The following is a 21447-nucleotide window of genomic DNA, read 5'->3' on the forward strand; positions in this document are numbered from 1 at the left end:
GCAGAAAATTCTCCCATGGTAGCACACTGGTGTGCATATAAGAATATGTTATTTTAAAAATATTTTTATTTACAGACATGTATTCCAGCCAGGAACAGCCCTTCTGCATCACCATTCGCACTATGAACTGAACCTTGAGCCTCATCTGCAGATCTGAGTCCTTTTAAACAATGCTATCTAGCTCTACCTATACAGCTCTTAATGATGAAAAGTGCAACCACTGCTATGTGGAGAGTTAATAGACACTTAATATAGTGATTGTAATAACCTAATATCTGCTGCATTTTCTTATTCTTGTATTACCCAGAGGAACAGAAAAATGCCTAAAAACAGTGTGTCAAATCCCTGCCTAGCTGAAAGATGGACTGAGCCTGCCAGTGGCTCCATCTGCTGGTCATTTGCTGCTTTTACTTGTAGCACTCACCACCTCTTCACCACAGTTGTTGAGAGAGTTACATTTTAGTGCAAAGCAATATGCTCTATACTAGATATTGGCATATTCCATGATGTTAATATATAAAATAAAATATATTGTTTGTATAAGTTATTCTTCTCTATCCTGCAACATTTTGCACGTATTATTCTTGCTCTATAGTTAACGTGTTTATTTGAATATAATAAACACCTTTATATGTACACTGAAGACCAAACAAGTAAATGTAAAACGCTTGATAAAAATACACTTGCGCTTCAGCTGACCTTGAATTTTGTAATGTTTCAACTGAATTTTCTTTGTTTTTGTTGTTGTATTTTATCATTTTTGCTGATTATCTGTCTCAGAAATAAACATCAGTCATCTACATTGTGAACAATAGTTAGTGGCCTGCTTAATTTCTTGTGCCAAATCATCTACACAAAAGGGCAAACAATGTAGAGGAAAATAAACCCATTTACTCCAATCACTGGGAAACCAAAATAGTAAAATACAGTATAAGGTATCTACTGATGCAAACAAAGACTAGGATTAAATCAAGATAACAAACAATCCTGAGGAGTTGGATTACCATGGATGTAAGAAACGTTTTGTGGACGTTTAAAAATTACAGGGTTAAACAAACATGTTATCCCTTTATCCAATCTCGGTGCTTGCCACAGAGGTTGTATTAAGATACTGTGCTTTATTTTCATGGGGTATCATGATGAGTAGTCGAATAAACTGTACAATTTAATGGAACTCGGCTTTTTTCAGATTCAGATAAAACAGCTTGAAAAGAAGCAATCGTGCAGTCTGTGAGTGGCGTCTACAGCGGTGACAAGCGGTCTCCTGCAGACTGAGCTCCCTTGAATGAGCGTTGAGGAAACCTCCGTGTGAAGCACACGAAGGCAAGGTCTCATCTCTCGCGAGGAACGACGCCATTATCGGAAGCTCTACAAACAACACGAGAATTCACCATTCACACGGTAATATAACCCAATCTTACACGGTACATGTGTTGTGTGCGAGAATGAGGAGAGAAGCTGCATCAAAATCACATTTAATTTAGCGATTGCTTCAGCATTAAACGAATTTTGCATTACGCTCCAAAGGCCTTTAGGCCCAACTAGCATGCTAACTACCACGCTAGCTTAAATAGCGTCTCCTTTAAGTTAGCATGCAAGCTTTCAAATCCGATTTTGTAGCGGCAGCTAACATTAGCTGCTAGTTATGATTCTGCTGACGCTAATTAACTAATGAAAAATAAATAAAATATCTGAAGTACAGTAGTTTTGAACCGTATGTCTAGTCGCATTACATAGATACATAACAAATAGATGCTCCAAGTTAGTTTTCCTCCGTTTATTCGCCTGTGTTTAGCATCGTCAGACCCCCGCCCAGTTAACTAACCAATCTAAAGCTCGTTAGTTTGGCTAGTAGACGTGTACTAGCTCCGTGCCATTTCTTTATATTTGTAAGCTAAACTGTAGTAATCTAGGCTAAGCAGCTAAAGTCTAAAGAAAATAGTCTGAAACAGCTGTGTACGACCGCGTTTCCTTATAGCTAGCCACTATCACAGGTAACGGTAGCCTGCTTTAAAAAAAGCGCCAGGAGCTTTTTGCAATTTCAGACCGTTTTACATAGAGCTTAATTTAGTTGAGCTACTCTAAAACTGATTTTCGCTCATTTTATGTTGGGCATAGCATTCAAATAAACCCTCTTACATAAATGGTGTGTGTCTTCAGTAACAAAGTTTCCTTTGTGTAAGTTTAAGGACAAAACACACATTTATTATTCTTTTTTTAAATGTAAAGTAATGGCGCAAACTATTACTCTTAAGCTGCAATCCATGCTTTTGTTAGTTACGTAGAGACGGGCCCACATAAAAATGTCATACTTTGATTATTGTAATTTTCCCTTATGCATCTATGCTTTTTTTTGCCATGTTTGGGAAACGAGGAAATGACTCAGGAAGACAAAGCTGCGAGATCATGACTCTGGATATCATTTCTCATACACACAACATGATTGTTAGTTTATTCGTGGCTGTTATGAGGATATAAGCCTTGTATTTACAATAGATGGATCCTTCTCTCACACATTTTACTTGAGGTGCTGTGCATTTCTGGAGTAATACTTTTGTTTTTAATAATTTGTTCCACAACTGCGCTAAAAATGTGTTGGTGTTAGCATTTGCATTACAGCTCCAACATTTTGTTTCCAAAATGTAGGCAAATCACTAAAGCAATTGTGCAGTTATGACACAAAGACCAAGGAAACCTTGAAAGTAGGCAAACAAAGCAATGCAACAAATGAAAAGCAGCAGCTAAAATTCGATGAATTACACAGGATTTTCTTTTTCAATATTTGGCAATACATAAAGGCTCAAAACAGGACAACTTATAACATGTATTCAAGTGAACTGATACACGGATCAGAAGTTGCAAATACTCTACTGCAACTTGCAAAAATAAATCAGTTTGGAGTGTGTAAGTGCTAGATCTTTCTTGGGTTACTGAATTTGACAGTTTTGTGGGAGTTACTTTGTCATATATTTGTTGTGTAAAGGTAGCTTATTAAAAGTGTAACCCTAACTGTATGAGTATGTATGAGTATTAGGACCATATTAAGAAAAAAATATTATCGATCATTTTGAGATTAAAGTCAAAATACTATTATAAGGGGGAGAAAAATTATATGTGGCGATTACACAAAACAAACTACCACAGTTGCCATAGACTCTGGGTTAGGGAAACCGTACTTCAGAATCGGTTTTAGTAACAAGGAAGCATATGATTTCTCATCTCCTGATAAGTATAAAGTGATAAGTCAAAAATATGCTGCAGAAAGATGCATCTGGTCAGATAGACAAAGACACAAATTAAGAAGAGTGGGTTTGTACAAAATTAAATGGCTGGTAATGGACAGATGCAAGGTTGTTGATGGTTCCACTCTTGTCCAATGAAGAGGATGTATGTTGTATCACAGAAGGGCTAATTAATTTGTTTCACTAATTCATCTAAACAAAGGATTTTTGTACAGGGTATAGAAAATATGGCAGTTTGTCTTGACACAACAATGATGATCTCCACGTTTCCACTACTTTATTATTAAAATGATCAACAGTATTGCTTTTCTTTTAATGTGCTCCTAATATTCCGTCGTAGTAACTGCCACTTTGGAGTGTTACTCAGGACACAGGCATTTTTGTAGAGATCTATCTTTTGTTATAGAGCCCAGAGTTGTACTTGGTTTAAGAATATGGAGTTCCTGTGTGAGGACAAGAAAAGATAAAACTTAACTAAACATGTCAAACATTTGTACTGAAGGAGAGAACCTTTATTGTTGTACTATTGATAACATAGTGGTTATTATATAAAGCTACACTTAATGGAAGAGGACCTTTGAGATTACATAAGTAAACCTTGGGGTGCACACAACACGAATACTGCTAAGGTATTCGAATACTTTAATAACATTATATACATTTTTTCAAAAATAATGATTAACTGCACACACACAAACGTACCCAACCAAGTATTTGAGCATAAATTGTAGAACATCAGATACAAACACAGTATGTGTCATGAAAACTTGAGACTTCATGTAAAAGATAAATGGCACGAATGCCTTTTTCGGAAATCCTGTCATGAATACTTGACTTGAGGATGTTGACCACTGCCAGTAAATTGTAACTGAATGTTTCAAATGATGGATTGATCTGAAAAGCTGAGGCACACTGTATGCTCAAATCATTTTTTTTGGTTTTGCATTCCTTCTCTGCCAGGGGTAGTAGTTCTTTAGCAGCCAACACAAAGTCAGCTTTTGAGACTAAAGGAATATGGTTGTTATTTATGTAGCATTATTACCTAATCATCAGTTCGTAAACCTTTAGAAAGTGGGTTGTTTATTCCAGTACTGTTTTAACAGTCTTGAGAAGAACACTGCCTCTTTAGTTAAATTGTTTCTCACACTCTGCTACACATGTTATTTAGTGTATTTAGTGGAAGCAGTGTGCATGCAGCTGCAGCTGCAGGCCTCGGTCATTGTCTTCACCCACTGTTTTGTGGTTACCTACATTTTGGCTACTTTAAGAGTCCAATACACGATACTTCTCTTGCATGCAAAACAGAAGAAAATAGACTTCAAACTGAAGAAGGTGCCCAGGGCTGTCGTTATGCCTAAAACGTGAGTAGAATGTCAAAGGCAGCTTCACTGCTGCTTACAGTGAAGGGAAATACACACACAGTAGCATTCTTCCTGCAGCCACAGGTGTCTGTGCATGATTTTTTTAATATACCTAATGGTGGTTTATCTCTGCACGGCACTATTACATGGCACTAAAGAGTTTCATTTGCAAAAAGTTGTATGTTTTTGTGAAGAGATTAAATTAAATTTCAATCCAATTCAATTGAGTGTTATTTAAAATGGTACCATATCACAACAACAGTTGCCTCACAGCACTTTATGTCCACTGATCTCACCTGGACCACAACAGAAATGCCCTGGTAAAGAAGGCCCAAGAGTAGCTGCACTTTCTCTGTGTCCTGAGGCAGAATAACCTGAACCAGAACCTGCTGCTGGCCTTCTACCACTCTTCAGTGGAGAGCGTGCCCTCCTACTGCCTGGATGTTTGGTACGCAGGGGCCACTACTGAGAAACCTGTTTGACCTGCTGCCCTCTGGTCCGTGCCTCAGTTGAATCAGGTCCCACACCTCCGGATTCACAAACAGCTTCTTCCCCTGGGCTATTCAGACTGTTAACAAAAACGATCCCCCCGCACCTCACCAATCTGAACCATTGTCCGAGTAACTCTCATCACTCAGGCCACTCACATAAGGACTCTATACTCAGACCAATTCCTTTAAACTACTTCCAAGCACTCTGTTCTCCAATGTGTGCCTTTCTCTTATATTTGTATATATTCCTCTAATTGTTTTATCTCTCCTTTTTACTATTTATTCCTGTTGTCTTACTATTTATATTTTATTCCTGTGCAGTTGGCATGGAGCACCCATATTTTCGATGTACATGTACAATGACAATTAAGGACTATTCTATTCTATACAGTAATACAAAGAAAACAGAAATTCCCTACAATCATATTGCCCACTGCTAATGTGTAAATAGAAACAGACATAGCAAAAAGATATTTTAATTTATATAAACATATCAGTAAATGAATATTTTAATGTCTTTTTAAGTTGAACATGTTCTTCCTGCATTTCAGCGGTGAACAATGTCTGAACAAGAGCTGAATGAAATTGTGCAAATAACAGTGGAGGACTTTAACCAGGAAAATCGTACTGGTAAGATTCCTTTGCAAAAAAAAAAAAAGGTCATTAGACTCTTTTTATAATATAAGGTTAGGATTAAGCAGACAGTTAGTACTTTTCTCCTGTGTAGAAGCACACCTTCACTCTTGAAGTAAAATCTAACAGGATGGTTTGGTGTGTTGTTTTGAGGGTGTCTTTTCCTTTGATTCATGGCAGACATGATGGACAATCATGAAGATGATGAAGAAAGGTCTCAGAAGAAAAGAAGGAAATTAAGCAACGGCCAGGAGAATAACAATAGCAATCAAGATATCGCTCTTATTAAGGTAGCAGCTCTTTATAAACCATATACTGTTTACTGGTCATACATTTATATGTAGTTGGTAGAGCTTAATTTTGCCTTTGAATTTTTTTCAGAACTTGTTGGTATCATTCACTGGGTCAATCAGCCAGCGGCTGGAGGGAATTGAGTCAAAGCTACAGTCTCTGGATGCTGCATGCAAAAACCTTGCACGCAAACTGGATAGCATGGCACCATGTGCCAGAAGTCCCATTCAGGTTCCTATGGTTGCAGGATCCCCTCAAGGGGCCACTCAGACTTGGAACAAAGTGCGATGGTAAGCTCTAAATGTTGGTGCCATATTGGCCACCAGTCAGTCAGGCAGGTTAAAAGTTCAATGAAAATGAAAATGAAAATGAAAACTATTTGTTTTGCTCTCAGTGTTGTCCCACAAACAAATGTTATTGTGAGCAGTGAACCGCCGAAGCCCTCAAGTCCAGAAGACACTCCTCTGGAGAACCTGCTTAGCAAGTGAGTGGCACACTTATTATACTGTATGTTATATCTGTCCAAACACACCACCACACAAGTTATGTCAAGTTACTGCCTTATCACAATTTTTCAGTTGAGCTAATAGTCTGAGTGTCTTATGATATCTTAAGAGATAGCTGGCATAGATACCAGAAAATTGTCAAGAACCAGAAATCCGCCTATTTTGCAGGTGTTATTAATGACAACTGCCATAAGCCCCGTGTCTTATTTAGTATTTTAAGCTCTGTTCTTAACCCTCCCCAATCCAACTGTATAGAAGCCTCTGCTGAAACCTGTGAAGCTTTTTTAAATTTCTTTGTGGAGAAGATTTTATCTATTAGAGCACATATTTTACCCCCTTCTTATGACCCTTCTGTTATTCTTACGCCCTTAGCAATTTTTAGCCATTTTGAACCAGTGTCTCTATTTAAACTGGGTAAAATTGTCACCCAAATCAAGTCTGGCTCTCCCAGTGATGTTCTTCCCCCTCGCTTTTTTAAAGAAGTTTGGGGCACTATTGGACCTTATATTCAAAGGCTTATAAACAGCAGCCTGACTTTAGGCCATGTACCTGTAATTTTTAAACAGGCAGTGGTCCAGCCTCTGCTGAAACGCCCTGGCTTGGATGCTTCTTTGTTGAGTAATTTTAGACCTATTTCAAAGCTTCCTTTTGTTTCTAAAATTTTAGAAAAAGAAGTGTGCTCACAGCTGCAGACTTTTTTAGAGAGTCAAAACATTTTTGAGGTATTTCAATCTGGTTTTAAAGCACTTCACAGCACAGAGACTGCACTTTTGAGAGTTTTTAATGATATCTTATTAACTGCTGACTCTGGGAAGTCTGTCTTACTTGTGCTTTTGGATCTCACAGCAGCTTTTGATACAGTCGATCACAATATTTTGATTTATCGTCTAGAACATCATGTTGGAATTAGAGGCACTGCCTTGGAGTGGTTTAAGTCATACCTCTCTGATAGAAGTTTTTCAGTCTCACTTGGTAAATTTCATTCATCTTCTGCCCCCCTCCCATGTGGTGTACCTCAAGGATCCATCCTTGGGCCCCTTCTTTTTAGTCTTTATTTACTTCCCCTTGGCCATATTATTAAAAAACATAAAGTCTCATTTCATTTTTATGCAGATGATTGTCAAATTTATCTACCGCTGAAACACAATGACCCTAACCCCCTCAGGCCTATTTTAGAATGTCTTAAGGATATCAGAGCATGGCTGGCTTTGAATTTTTTAAACTTTAATGAAAAGAAGACTGAGGTCATTATATTTGGGCCGAGTGGATCTGGTGTCCCTCCATCTGACTTGGGTCCTCTTACATCGTGTGTCAAATCAATTGTCACCAACCTTGGAGTAAAATTTGACACAGCTCTTAAAATGGACAAACAAGTAAATACAGTGGTGAGAAAAAGCTTTTTTCAGTTGAGGCAGCTCTCTAAAGTAAAACCTTTTATTTCTTTTTGTGACTTGGAGAGAGTTTTGCACGCATTTGTGACCACTCGCCTTGATTATTGTAATGGACTTTATATTGGTATTGATCAGGCTTCACTATCGCGCTTGCAAATGGTCCAGAATGCTGCTGCTCGCCTGTTGACAGGGACACGCAAACATGAGCACATTACCCCTGTTCTTGCCTCCTTACACTGGTTGCCTGTCCATTTTAGAATTCATTTTAAAATTTTATTGCTTGCTTTTAAAGTCTTAAATGGCCTGGCTCCGTCTTACCTGTCAGACCTTTTACACCAATACACTCCACAAAGATCTCTCAGATCATCTGACCAGTCACTCCTTACTGTCCCCATGTCGAGACTGAAACACCGAGGGGACCGAGCTTTCGCTGTTGTGGCCCCCAAACTATGGAACAAACTGCCCCTCCATATCAGGCTGGCCCCAACACTTGAAATGTTTAAATCACTTTTAAAGACACACTTTTTTTCAAAGGCTTTCTAGGAGTATTATCAGAGTCAGTTTGTAGTCAGTTTTTAGTCAGCTGTTGATCATTCTTAATCTTTGTACTTTGTTAATCTTATTCATTGTATATCTTATTGTTTATTCTACTCATGTTGTGATATTTAGTATATACACTGATTTATTTTTATCTTTTTTAATTATATATTTATTTTGTTTATTGATTTCATTGTATGCTTAAAGTATGGTTTTTAACTGCTATCTCTGTTTTATTATTGGAAAGCACTTTGGTCAACTTTGTTGTTTTTAAAAGTGCTATATAAATAAAGTTGGATTGGATTGGACTGAGTGTACCTATTCTTTTTTTCTGGCCAAACAAGATCTGTCAATGCATTGTGTTTCTTTGCAGCACAGTGACCAGGAGGCGACACAACACCATCCTAGTAAAGGTCCCTGGCCCAGAAGAGAGTCAAGAGGAACAGGAGAGTGGCTCAGAGGCCAGTGATTGTGTTTCCAACGGTGGTCAATCAAGCAATGCACAGAAAGGCCAAAATGTCACTCTCATCACACTCAATGCAGAAGGTATGACCACGCTGGTGAAGAGGCACAGCAAGGCACATATCTCTAGTTTCTTCTTAAAATTAGAAAAGGACAAGTATATTACTTACATAGAGCCATAGGTTGTTTTTAATGCCCATGTTACTCATTTTCAAACTTAGTTCTGCCATGTGTTCAAAATGTCTGTATCACAATTTTTCTACAGTAGAGAGTGACAGTCACATATGGTGAGCACTACCATTACTGATTGTGGCAGGGGGGGAAAAAGCTAGGGGTTTTTCAGCCTTTTTTTTTCTTTCAAAATGACTTCCTGATCTTTGGCGACTTCACAGCAACAAGCCTCAACAATGTCACATCTGCAATCCCACTAATAGCAAAAACACTTATGCACTAAAAGTACACAGTGCTCAACATCTGCGTCAACTCTAAGGAAAAGTCACTTGCAGTAAATTACCCCCTGACATTTTTAGACCTCTCAGTAATTGATTTTGAATGTTTTGTTCAGTTTTTAGTTGTTTAATGTGTCTAACGTGACTCTTTCAGCTAATCTCCATATTAAATAGATGGCAAACTGTGCTGATGTGTTAATTTCCCTGTTTTTCTGCCTCAGATGCTGTTAGGCATTATTCATACCTTGAGTTGCATTACTGTGTTTTTCTGTCTGAAACCAAGAGAAAATAGTTAACTATGCAAACTTAAACGAAGTCCACATTGTCCCATTGTTGTGCTTGTTGGTTGGAGAATTTTTATTGGATCTGAATTTCTTGGTTACCTTCAAAGGCAAACTATTATTCATTCATTTGCAACTTTGGGTTACCATTATAAAAATTTCTGTTAGTCAACAAGTTAGATGTTACCATATGCCTAATGCATTGGTCATGTGGTTTACTTAATAGCTAGCATACACTGTGACCAAACAGCCAAACCACATATTCTGTTTTTTTATAACAGTTATACTAAGTTTTACACAAATTCACTCACTTCCTTTTTACTGCCACATGGGGGTGCTGTCATATTATATCAATTATCTCAGTGGCTGTTGCTGTAAAATATTTCTCAATCTGTGCAACTCTTTGAAGAGCCGTTCCTCCTCTGTTCTTTAGATGATTATCCAGCCGGCACCTGGTTAGGAGATGAGAACAACCCAGAGATGCGAGTTCGCTGTCCAATATCTGCAGCTGATATGCTTCATATCAGCACAAATTGTCGCACAGCAGAGAAAATGGCACTGACGCTGCTGGACTACCTATTCCACCGTGAGGTCCAGGCCATGTCAAATCTCTCTGGGCAGGGCAAACATGGAAAGAAGCAGCTGGACCCACTTATGATCTATGGCATCCGCTGTGAGTCTTGATAACATAACCATCTAATACTGGTAATTTTTGGGGGACTATTTGTTTTTGACAGAGCAGTGGTAGGTCTGGTAGTGAACATACTTCCATGACAAGCTGCTTGACATGCTATTTGTCATGCAGAGTTTGATGGAAAGGTTGCCAAACCATGTAGAGATACCGTAACATTTTATTTGTAGGCTGCTGGTACTGATACATTTTCAGAAAGTATTAGGAGTTTAGGGCTTCATGCTACCATGGGCTTTGGAATATGTTCTTTGGGAGTGTTTGTAAAGTTAGCCCCTGTCAAGTGCACAGAGAGCATCTGGTAACTACTATTTACCTCATGGTTTCTTATATACTAATAATTTCACTCTGTCAGGGTTTGACTTTTTCAGTTTTTGATTTTAAGTAATAAATGAACTCTCTGAGACCTTTCCACGTTTCGTCCCACATTTCGTACAAAGCAGCACTGAGTAAAACACAGAAAATAGAGTGCACTCTGTATTCCCAAGACGGGTTACAACAACATCCATTCATCATTGCACACATGCATTAATGTGCAACACATTTCAGAACATACCAGACTCTAAACGACAAGCACATGTCTGGTAGAAAGATCTTAATGGAGTCACTCTCAGTGCAAAAAACTCTTTGATTCTTGATTAAGTGGAGTCAGGGTTACACTGGTAGGGTATTTATTTATATAACTATAGGCCCTTCTTACAGTGTTAAAAGGGTCTCAGTTATCTGTAACCTATGCTCCAGAGTTCTGATGTACCCACTGTATCCCCCATTGGTGCAAGTAGACATAAGCAGAATTAATATTCTTTGTGAACTGCATGTAAGATGGTCAAATAGTCAGAAATCCCCTCCTCCCACACCTTGTCCACTTGGCTAAGGGATGTCTTGGTAACCTTTTGCTGTAAGTGTCTGGACAAGGCAAAACAAAAAACATCCAACAATCACAGCCTAGTCACACCATGACTGGCCAGCTGTGCTGAGGTAAGAAAGAAGTATCCCCACAGCATACACCATCATGCCTTTTTGCTGCCTTGTAGTTTGGCCGATCAGACTCTATTTCCTCTCAACAGCATGGGTGTGTAGTTACATGTAGATTTGTTCAGGCCAAAGAGAGTGTAAAAGGTAAATGTTGCTTCTGGGAAAATGAAAAAGTCAAACCAAACCCAGTGTCTTAAACCTGCATTCTATCTTTGGGCTGCCAGGGGGCGATATATGTGGCTCCCGTTCTACGAAAGTCTTTGGGGAAATGACCCTCTGCCCTGATCTCTGTTAACACTTCTCTGAGAAGTTTATAGACTTGCTCAGTCATTTTGAGCTATATAAAGTGTTATCTAAAATAGGGAGGATTTCCAGGGTGTGTTCATTTGCTAATGAGGAAGAGTGATGTCACTGAAGTATGAGCCATTATTTGTTCTATGTATGGTTCCCATTCAGAGGAGAACAACAAAAAAGAAAGGACAATTTACCTTACCTACAGAATAACTACCAATTGCAAATCAGGGGCTTTTACACACCTGATGTGTAAAATGTGTATGAATATGGTGTGCCGTTCACATCGAGCACACAGTTTCAGCAGGATGAATCTGCAGTATTACATGTTTTGGATCAAGTGCGATTTTATTTATTTAGGTATTTATTAACCCCCCCACCCCCCCACCCCCCTTTCTGCATGTGGATCTGAAAAATTCCTAATGTGTTTTTTTTAAGTATAAGCTATATGACTGTATTCTTCTAAAAATGTTAAGAATTAAGCCTTAAGTAATGAGCAATCTGCTCATGCTCTTGCCACCAGTTGAATGTGTTAATATTTAAGTGTACAGAAAGTCACCAAAGCTAAAAGCAAAATATTTTATTCCCATCAGTACTGAAAGAGACTGAACGAGACAAATGAAGTAAGGAATATTTCACTAATTTTAGGTTGTTGATTTAAACCTTAGGTAACATTGACCTCTTCATGCTCCCACAGGCCACTTATTCCACAAATTTGGCATCACTGAATCAGACTGGTACCGGATCAAGCAGAGCATTGACTCAAAGTGTCGCACTGCTTGGAGACGCAAGCAACGTGGTCAGAGTCTGGCTGTCAAGAGCTTCTCTAAACGAACACCTCGCAACACAGTCACAGGTAAAGTACAGGTTGTTTGTTTTTTGTTTTGTTTTTTACCAGAGGCTTGTTACATAAGTATAAATGTTTCTAACATCACTGGTACACGTTCATTTGTCTTAATGTGGAGATAAATTTAGCTAGTTTTCTGTAATTATTCTTTGATCAAAGTAGAGGCAAAATTGTAAAAGTAAACTGCAGCAGAAGGAGACATCTGTTGCACACTCTTTGTTTTTATTTATAGGCCAGTTAGAAAACTAGTTTTCTGTTTGTCAGTGTCAGTGGAGCAGAAAGTGAAACCACTGGATTCATCTTTAAAAGAGCTCTGCAGTCACACAATCTCGATTTGTAAATACTGGTGATGGCCACAGTATGTCTGAGCAAAAGTATGAGGTCACGTTTGGTTTGAGGATGGGTCAACAGATGGACTAAACCAGTTGTTCTCTGTAAATATGCATGCATTTTTATTTGGTGAGTAATAAACCCACCCTCTGTGTCTTGTTCCACGCACATTCTCCATGCAGATTCTGGATGATGCTTGGCACGTTTTATATGGTTGCTATTATTTAGATCACATCAAATAGTTCATTTGGGCACACCTACCTTATTTTCAAAATGTTTGAAATTAATTGCACCTGCTAATATTCAGGATTTTCACCAAGTTCCTGGAATGGCAATATGTAGATGCTAGACATTTTGCAGGTCCTTGGCTACATTTTGTAACGGTGTCCAAACTCCTAATGGGGACATCGTCTCTGTTTTGTTTTTTCTAATCTGTGATTTTCTTGTGTGTCTTTCTCTTGGAAGTGAATCTTCCGTTCTCTTTTCTGTTCAATCCAGCTTTTTAACTAATCACCATTTTACCTACTCTTAGCGTTATTGCATTCAGGCAATGTTGACTTTTTGTAGGACTGCACAAAGTGCATCTCTATATCCATCCATCCATCCAACCAGGGGTAGCAGTCTAAGCAGAGAAGCCCAGTCTCCTTCTCCCCAGCCATCTCCTCCAGTTCATTCAAGGCTTTCCTAGGCCAGCCAAGAGGTGTAATCACCCCATTGTTCCAGCGAGTAGACATACTTATCACATGCCTAAACCACCTCTACTGGAGTTTCGATCTATCCTTTCAGTGTGTAGAGTACTTTACTCTGAGTCTGTCCAAAGTGACTGAACTTCTCAACCTGAGTGGCTGGCCACTGGGCCAGCCACTCTTTAGGGGAACTTTTATTTTTGTCACTTTTATCTGTGATCTTGTTATTTTGTTCACTACCCAGAACTCGTATAGACTTATAGACTCCTTTGCATCCTTTACACCCTCCAATATCCTCCAAAGGATAAAGAGTTCTTTGACCAGGAGGAAAACTGGTTTGTTCTTCCTGAATCCAAGGTTTGACTAACGGATGGACTCTCCTTTCTAGTACGCTGGCATAGACTTTCCTAGGGAACGATAGAGCAGTGTTTTCTCCTTTTGACTCACCTCATGGTTTGCCAGAATCAATTCAAGGCCGACTGAAAGACTTGTTCCATGGCCTCATCAAACTCCCCTCTTACTGAAGTTTTTGCTTCAGCTGCTGCCAGAGCCACACTCTCCTTGGCCTGTCGGTACCTGTCGGCAGTGGTTAGAGTCCGAAAGACTAATGAAGCCTCATATAGCCCCTTCAGCTTGACTGCTCCAAATCATGTCCACCGTGTGGTTTGGGGGTTGCCATCACAACAGCCAATGCCATCAACCAGCGAGTGCACTGGTTAAGGGCAATGCAAAGGGATGACTATATAGGACCATGAATCCCACTTCAGTGTTTTGCAGGAGCAAATATTAGTAGGCAAATTTGGGAATCCAAAATTGAGAACTGAAAAAACACTACTATTATAATGGTTTGGGATAGATAGCCTTATTTGCAGCACAGGGTGAATTAAATCAATTTCCACATATTTTTTTAAAACTGCTTTTTGGCAGGAGTGAAAACAGTCAACAACCACAGAGACACAGAGTACTTTGCTTCATCTTATTTTAGCTATTTATTAGCTAGTTATTTTCAGCTACATGAAAGCCATTTCAAGACCGGAACCCAAAAGCAGTTTCTGCAGATGGTTGTAATCTGCACACAATGCCTGCAGTCCTTCCCTCCCTGTGAGTCAAAACCTCTCACCTCTGTCCAGAGAAATGTAAGACTGCAGGGAAACCCAAATAACCCATGAGCACAAATTAGGTGTGGGTTGTCAGGCCCCGCCTTTATGAGCCATAAACACCCCAGAATGTACAATGCAAAATATTAGTTGCAAATGCATCCAATAACATAAATCACAAACACAAATTAGTCATTTTGCATAAATCAGAACTGGAATATTTAATAATCAATTATCATATAGAGTCCAAAATTTCCCAAGCAGGAGTTCTTCCTCATGTTGCAAATTTCTTTGTTTTCATGCTTAAAAAAAGCAATCCGACTACTTTTCTCATTAATGTCACTTCTTGTAAATAGGTCTTTTATTACTTTATATTTAAACATTGAAAACGAGAAAGTGATATTTTATTTTGCGGCCAGGCTCCACTTTGGATGAGGGTACTGATATCTATTTGACATCTCTGTAGATGCTGTTGTGCATTTCCGTGGGATGATGGCCAGGTCTGGTCAGGCTTTCAGACTGCTGTTCTGATAACAAACCCCAGACCCTGAGTTTGGCTGCTACACCATGAATCTGTTTGATGATTCTCTGGAGTCTTTAATGTATATTTAAGTGTCTGATACATTTTAAAAACCGTAATATTCTGTGGATGGCCTAGGATGATCCAGAATTTCTTATTAGAATTTGGTTATGTATCCTGGAATCCATTGAAAGCTATTTCTCACCTGTTTTTACTGTGTACATGAGTGCATCACTAATCTTATTGCTTTTCTTATCTAGAGGAAGGAATCACAGAAGAAACAGCTCACATTGAGACTGCCACTCAACAAACCTTGCACTATACATTGGCCAATCAGCAGGTCCAGTTTCACCGTATTGGTGAAGATGGACAAGTTCAGGTGGTGAGTGTCAGATTTTTTTTTATTTCCAACTCTCTTTAAATTCATAAGAAAACATTTTTATTGATTGGCAAACACAACAGAAGAAAATCTTTCTGCTCATATCTCTGTTCTTTTCTTTGTCATGTGTGTACTTTATCTAAGAGGCCCTCAGAGCTGAGTTCATAGTGTACTAGAATGGGTCACACCACCCACTACAATTACCCTTACAGCATTCTGGAGGATAGTGCAAATTATGTCAGTGAACCAGTGACTCATGGGATGTACATGAACAGATGCTATGGTCAGAGGTTGCGTTCAGGCTCAGTACAGTGTTATAGGTAGGCGGATAGAGGAAGTGACTGGATCTTTTAGTTCCCTCAGCTCTGAAATCACCCAGAATAGATGATCAGAGTTAGATACCAAGAGTCACAATGTCAATATATTCAGAGTCCTGATGGGTTATTCAAGAAGGAACTAATTTATATTTTCTTTTTCTAGTGTTAAAACTTCATTTGTACAGGTTTGATAAGCCTATGTGGATACAATGTGATGAGTATTTCTGCTGTTTCTGGTTTATATCATACTACATTATATCATATATTATATCATGATGCATAGTTTTGGCAGTACTCGTGACAGACCACTTCCCTGGGAAGGGAACAGATAGATGATAAAAAATACAGGGTAGACAGGCAGGAAGTGCTTTCAGGGAAAGGTGGGTGAGAAAGATTGTCAGGAGTTCTCCCTACTTGCCTGCCTGAGTAGGATTGTGCAAGTAATGGTCTCAAGGATTCACATTGTTGAGTGAGAGAGGGATTGCAACACCTTCTCAATATGATAACTTAGTCCTGTAGGGAAGACCATCCAACCTTACATCTGAGTATTAAAGACTACAGTTGAGCCTAAAATTTATTAGTACTCCTAATGCAGTAGGAGAAATTAATACTTGCAAAGAGTGATTGAGCATTGCAACCATCATTCCATAGTAACTCAATGTAATTTATCATCATCAAATTATATTTCCCAAAATAGAGCAGCTTAGTTGTTTAGCAAATAATTTGATTAGATTACATTAGATTAGCCTTTATTGTGTCTCCCTTGGGAGAAATTTACCTTGGACAAGCCAGGGAAACGCGTCATGTAAGCTAGCAGATGCATACAAACTCTCATTTACAATTCCATCTATTAGCATTCAGTAATTTGATCAATAATGGCAGTAGAGAAAATTTAAAGCTATTTAACTTACAGTTTGGTACCCCGTACCTTTTTTCCATCCCTTTTTTTCACATTTTGAATTTTGGGTCAGAGTTTGATGGAAAGGTTGCCAAACCATGTAGAGATGCTGTAACAGATAATAGATTCAACAATTGTCCTATAAAATAGTAACATAAGGCATTTGTTCACTCCATGGACCCTAAGCCTTCTTAAAAAATGCAAGCGCTAAATCATGCACACACCCACTGTAAGTGAACACAGAAATACTTAAAAGTCGTCGCTTGTTCAACTTTCGTACTACTAATCAAACCCGGGCTGTGATCTCCAGTAGATCTTGATCTTGGATCGAAGGTCAATTCCTTATTTTTCTTTAGCTTTAACATTAGGTTTGAAAGCTTTAGTCACAACTGTTTGTTTTTTTCCTTTTTTTTTCTTTTTCTTTCTTTTTCTTTTTTACATTTTTTATTATCACTCTACAGCACAGGTGTTGCACTCCAGGCCTCGAGGGCCGGTGTCCTGCAGGTTTTAGATGTGTCCTTGATCCATCACAGCTGATTCAAATGGCTAAATTACCTCCTCAACATGTCTTGAAGTTATCCAGAGGACTGGTAATGAACTAATCATGTGATTCAGGTGTGTTGACCCAGGCTGATATCTAAAACCTGCAGGACACCGGCCCTCGAGGCCTGGAGTCCGACACCCCTGCTCTACAGTAATGATGACTGGGAAAACCCAAAGAGGATGAATTAACTTAAAAACACTTTCTAACCACTGTGGGCAATTTTGTTATTGTGGGTTATGAAGATTATATAAACATACCTTTTAACTTTTTTTTTTTTTTTAAATCATATTCATGAAATTGTTCTAGCTTCAGCTATACCTCATCTTCATCTGTGTGTCTCAGATTCCACAGGGGCAGTTGCACATAGCCCAGGTACCACAAGGAGAGGAGGTGCAGATCACACAGGACAGTGAGGTTAGTGTGCAAGTGCGCCCGTGAAAGAGGGGTTGTAAAATAGAAAAGAAAAATAAACAACCACCCTGAGTCACTTCTCTAGATTTATTAAATTCACTTCACTAAACATGTATCTAAAAAGAATATGACTGTTATGTAGAACGATGGTGCCAGTGGTTGTAGTCAGCCATCTGCTGATACCTACCTTTCTTTATTGTTTATAGTTAAGTCAAATTTAAGCAGAGTTAAGTTTCGGGGGTAGAAAATCAATTCTGTGTATGTTATTGTGGGGGAAGTTCACAATGTTAATTTGTATTGTTTGAATTTAGTTAATGTTTGTGATTTGAATTGTTTAAAGAGCTATCTGAAATTATCCACAATATTTGTTAGAGCTGGAAGAATCTCCTGTTTTGATTAACAACCAAAAACAACCACTTCTATTCATTTTAGCTAGTCAATGGTAGGACTGGTATGATTTTCACTGCATTTGTTTAACTATAAACAAAGGAATACTTGAAAAATGAATTTTTTGCACGACATTACATCTGTTCAGTGCCAACTTCTTACGGCAAGAGAACTGCTGATTAGCATAATATACAATGTCTTATAAGAAAGCATAAGTGTGGAATAATTGTCCTGATTACATTGATTTTACAATGGCTGTTTAATTTTGTAATCTCACAAGCAGCTTATTGTAGTCTCTAAACTAGTCTACTTCTACAAAGCAATTTAAACAAGTTTATCAAGAACCTGTATGTTTGTTTTGCTCACACAATTAGCTGGCAGCTAGCTGCTTGTCTGGTGTTGCACTAGACGTTTTAGACATTAGTGAATTTTAGCCAAAGTAAAGTTTTTTCAGTGAATGTCTTATTGTTTATATATGCTATCTGCCAGATTATGCACAAGGTTTTGAATTTTGTTTTCATGTAATGCCCAGGTGGCTTATTTTCCCCACCACACATCCTTGCATGCGCGCACACAGCCTGTCAGTTGAAATCAAACTCTAACTCCAAACCACCCCAACTTTTAAAGAGGAATTTCCGCATCAACATCTTTGCTAATGATTTTAAAGGATGTGGGAGAGAGATTTATTTCAAGGCGCCAGTCTGTGTACACATATATACATGTAATCACATACTGTATATGATTCAGGCCACACATGCTTGACAGCTCGGCATTTTTGCAAAAGCAATTGACACCTTAACCAAGTGTTTTTCTAATTTCCTATTCGGTTCTACTCCTAGAGGACACTTAGAGGAAGAAATGCACAATTGAAGGAGAGAGACTGAGTAAATTGGAGGCAGAAAACACTAAAGCCTTTCCTGCACTTTGTGGCTGAGCCCAGATTTTTTTCCCCTGTCTTTTCTCTTTCGTATTCCATGCTATTGTTTGTTTTTTGGAGTTCAAAGCTTAGCAACAAAATCCCACTTCTCCCAACTGCCACTCACAGAATATGTTTTCATTTGGAACGGGCCCCTTTCATCAAAGGGATTGGTTTTAGTGTGCTTAAAAAGGAAATGAGCTGTTTGAGAGATTACACTGCTCTCTGGCCATATGGTAGCTCAGACAGTATTGCATATATACATGAGATAAAATTAGCTAGAGCAGAAACAGCTGAGACCTGAGGATAGCTAAATGTGTCTTGTATAATATCCTTTTGCAAAATGGTCCTGTTGATATCACTGTGGGTGTTTAGAGATTTTCTAATAGCCACTATATCTCGATCTGAGACAATCATGCACTTATGTCAGAGCAAACAGATTTCTTTTTATGTTAACAGGGAGTCGAACTCTATCCAGAAATGAAAATACATGGATGTTCCATTCACCTCCTCTCAATTACATACACTGGCAGGAACTTATCATGCTGACCTTTTCACACTGCATATCTGATTGGCTTAGATAGTTTAATGACTTGTTTAACTTAATGTGATTTCAGCTTCTTAAAGTAGTTAAACCAAAGTCTATATATTAAAACATAGGGCTGCTGACTGACATGACATTTCTGAATTTCAGGGAAATCTCCAAATCCACCAGGTGCATGTTGGCCAGGATGGACAGGTAAGAACACGTTTAAGCAAGATTTCTGTATGAATATGCAGAATGTGTAAGCAAGGGACACGATTTTTGGTATTGGAAGCTTTCTGGTTTTTGAGGCACTGCAATGCAGTCTTGACATATGTGGGGGGGGAAATGCAGATGGAATAGGAAGTCCTAAGTATATCTAGGATATCTGAAAAGCCAGCAACTGATAATTGATTAAAGTCCTGAAAATTGACAGTTGCCAGGCAAGGCTAAATCCAGAGGCTTTTGGGTTGGGTTCTCAGACTGACAGCAACTCAAAAGATGTTATAAAACACTAACTGATCTTTGCTGTAGATTTTAAAATATATATATCTCATATTTTCATACTTCGTGGATTATGTTTGCAATTACACTGTCTGATTAGAGGTTAAAGGATGGAGCAGGTCATTATGACTTTGAGGAGAAATTCTCTGTTGGCATTCATATATAATGTAAATGTGATCAATGAACCAGGTAAGGTGTCAAATAACAAAAGCTTGTGTCCCATTTATGTTTCAACACAGTATGTTTCAGGATAGACTAATTAGATACATGCCCCACACACACACACACACACACACACAACACACACACACACACACACACACACACACACACACACACACACACACACACACACACACACACACACACACACACAGAGCAAGATGTCTTTTGTGCTCTTGGTGTCCGTGTCTTTGTTCATACCACTCCCTTCTTTCCTTCTTTGTCACTGGACTGAGAGCCCTTCCTGTTCCTTTATTCTTTCCTCTGAGATCCAAGTGAGTCTCGATCAAAGCAGCGTTGGCTGTGTATCACCGATACATGCCACATATGGATGCCTGAAGACAACCACCATTTCACATTCATTATTTCATCATGTTTGTCTAGAAGCTAGGCTTTAGGGAAGGAAGTGCCTTCTCACGCTCCATCTGGTGGTTATACTATTTTGTTACCACAGGTGTGATTATGTAACAGCCTCAGAGGGCCTTTTCTTCCTGAATGGAGGCTACACAAACTCCCTCCTGGGATCATCAAAAGGAGATTGTTTACTTACCTTTTTTTTTAAAGGCAATTAAGAGATGGGTGCGTCACAGACCCATCTTTAACTTATCTTATGGTGCATCACATGGCTGCTGGGTTTGTACACTTTGGTTGCCAACCTAGCACAAAAAAAGCATGCTGTCATCTGCAAAACGTTTTTACCAAACAATCTGATGTCACCCGTAGGTACGGCACACTATGGGGTAGTCAAATATGTGCAAGCATACTTTTCTACTAGCATAAAATGAAAGCATGGTAATTTTTGGTAGAGCTATAAAATGGTGACTCGGGCCAGCCTTTTTGGATTTTATTTCGGTGTCTCAGCAGTTCATTCTGCACATAAACAAAAGCTATTGTGTTTGAAAGCACTGCCGATTTACTGGTTTCTTCCAGGGTTTGTTAGGAAAAAAGTCAAAAATAATCTGTAGCCTAAAATTCAGGCTTTCGTGGTCGTAGATTTTGTTGTCTTATAAAGTCTGGTCATAATTTTGTTTTTATCATAAACTGAGGAAACAATAAAACAAGGCTTTCTCTGTACACATTATGCCAGTAACCAGGGTAAAGAATGTAATGTAACAACCCATCTATGCAGTCAGTATGGTAATTGCTTTTTCCAATATGGTAAGCAGTAAGCAATTACAATAGTACTATGTTTTTAGGCACCCCAACACTTTACTTTTAAACAGATACACTCATCAATATATAATATTTCAAAATCTGGAGCAAAGAAG

General features: G+C 38.6%; 1 protein-coding gene across 6 annotated transcripts in view; it reads left to right on the forward strand.

Moving 5' to 3' along the window:
* Positions 1-1213: 1213 nt before the first annotated feature.
* The window catches only part of LOC102290878 (BTG3 associated nuclear protein), a 36935-nt gene continuing 16701 nt past the window's right edge, over positions 1214-21447 (forward strand). The window contains exons 1-13 of one of the 6 annotated variants that reach the window (XM_014340540.2): positions 1214-1401; positions 4548-4603; positions 4914-5099; positions 5646-5724; positions 5908-6017; positions 6109-6308; positions 6413-6502; positions 8826-8998; positions 10078-10317; positions 12296-12454; positions 15339-15460; positions 17559-17630; positions 19625-19669. In XM_014340540.2, coding sequence (XP_014196026.1) covers positions 5655-5724; positions 5908-6017; positions 6109-6308; positions 6413-6502; positions 8826-8998; positions 10078-10317; positions 12296-12454; positions 15339-15460; positions 17559-17630; positions 19625-19669 — 1281 coding nt within the window. In that variant the 5' untranslated portion in view covers positions 1214-1401; positions 4548-4603; positions 4914-5099; positions 5646-5654. Of the gene's footprint in view, positions 5100-5645; positions 5725-5880; positions 6018-6108; positions 6309-6412; positions 6503-8825; positions 8999-10077; positions 10318-12295; positions 12455-15338; positions 15461-17558; positions 17631-19624; positions 19670-21447 lie in introns of those variants that run through there. The other 5 variants (XM_042229030.1, XM_014340539.2, XM_042229029.1 and 2 more) reach the window with 5 other exon arrangements.

Source organism: Haplochromis burtoni, unplaced genomic scaffold (genome assembly GCF_018398535.1).
Source record: "Haplochromis burtoni strain Fernald_Lab_line unplaced genomic scaffold, NCSU_Asbu1 Contig_375, whole genome shotgun sequence".
In the NCBI taxonomy this organism is placed as follows: Eukaryota; Metazoa; Chordata; class Actinopteri; order Cichliformes; family Cichlidae; genus Haplochromis; species Haplochromis burtoni.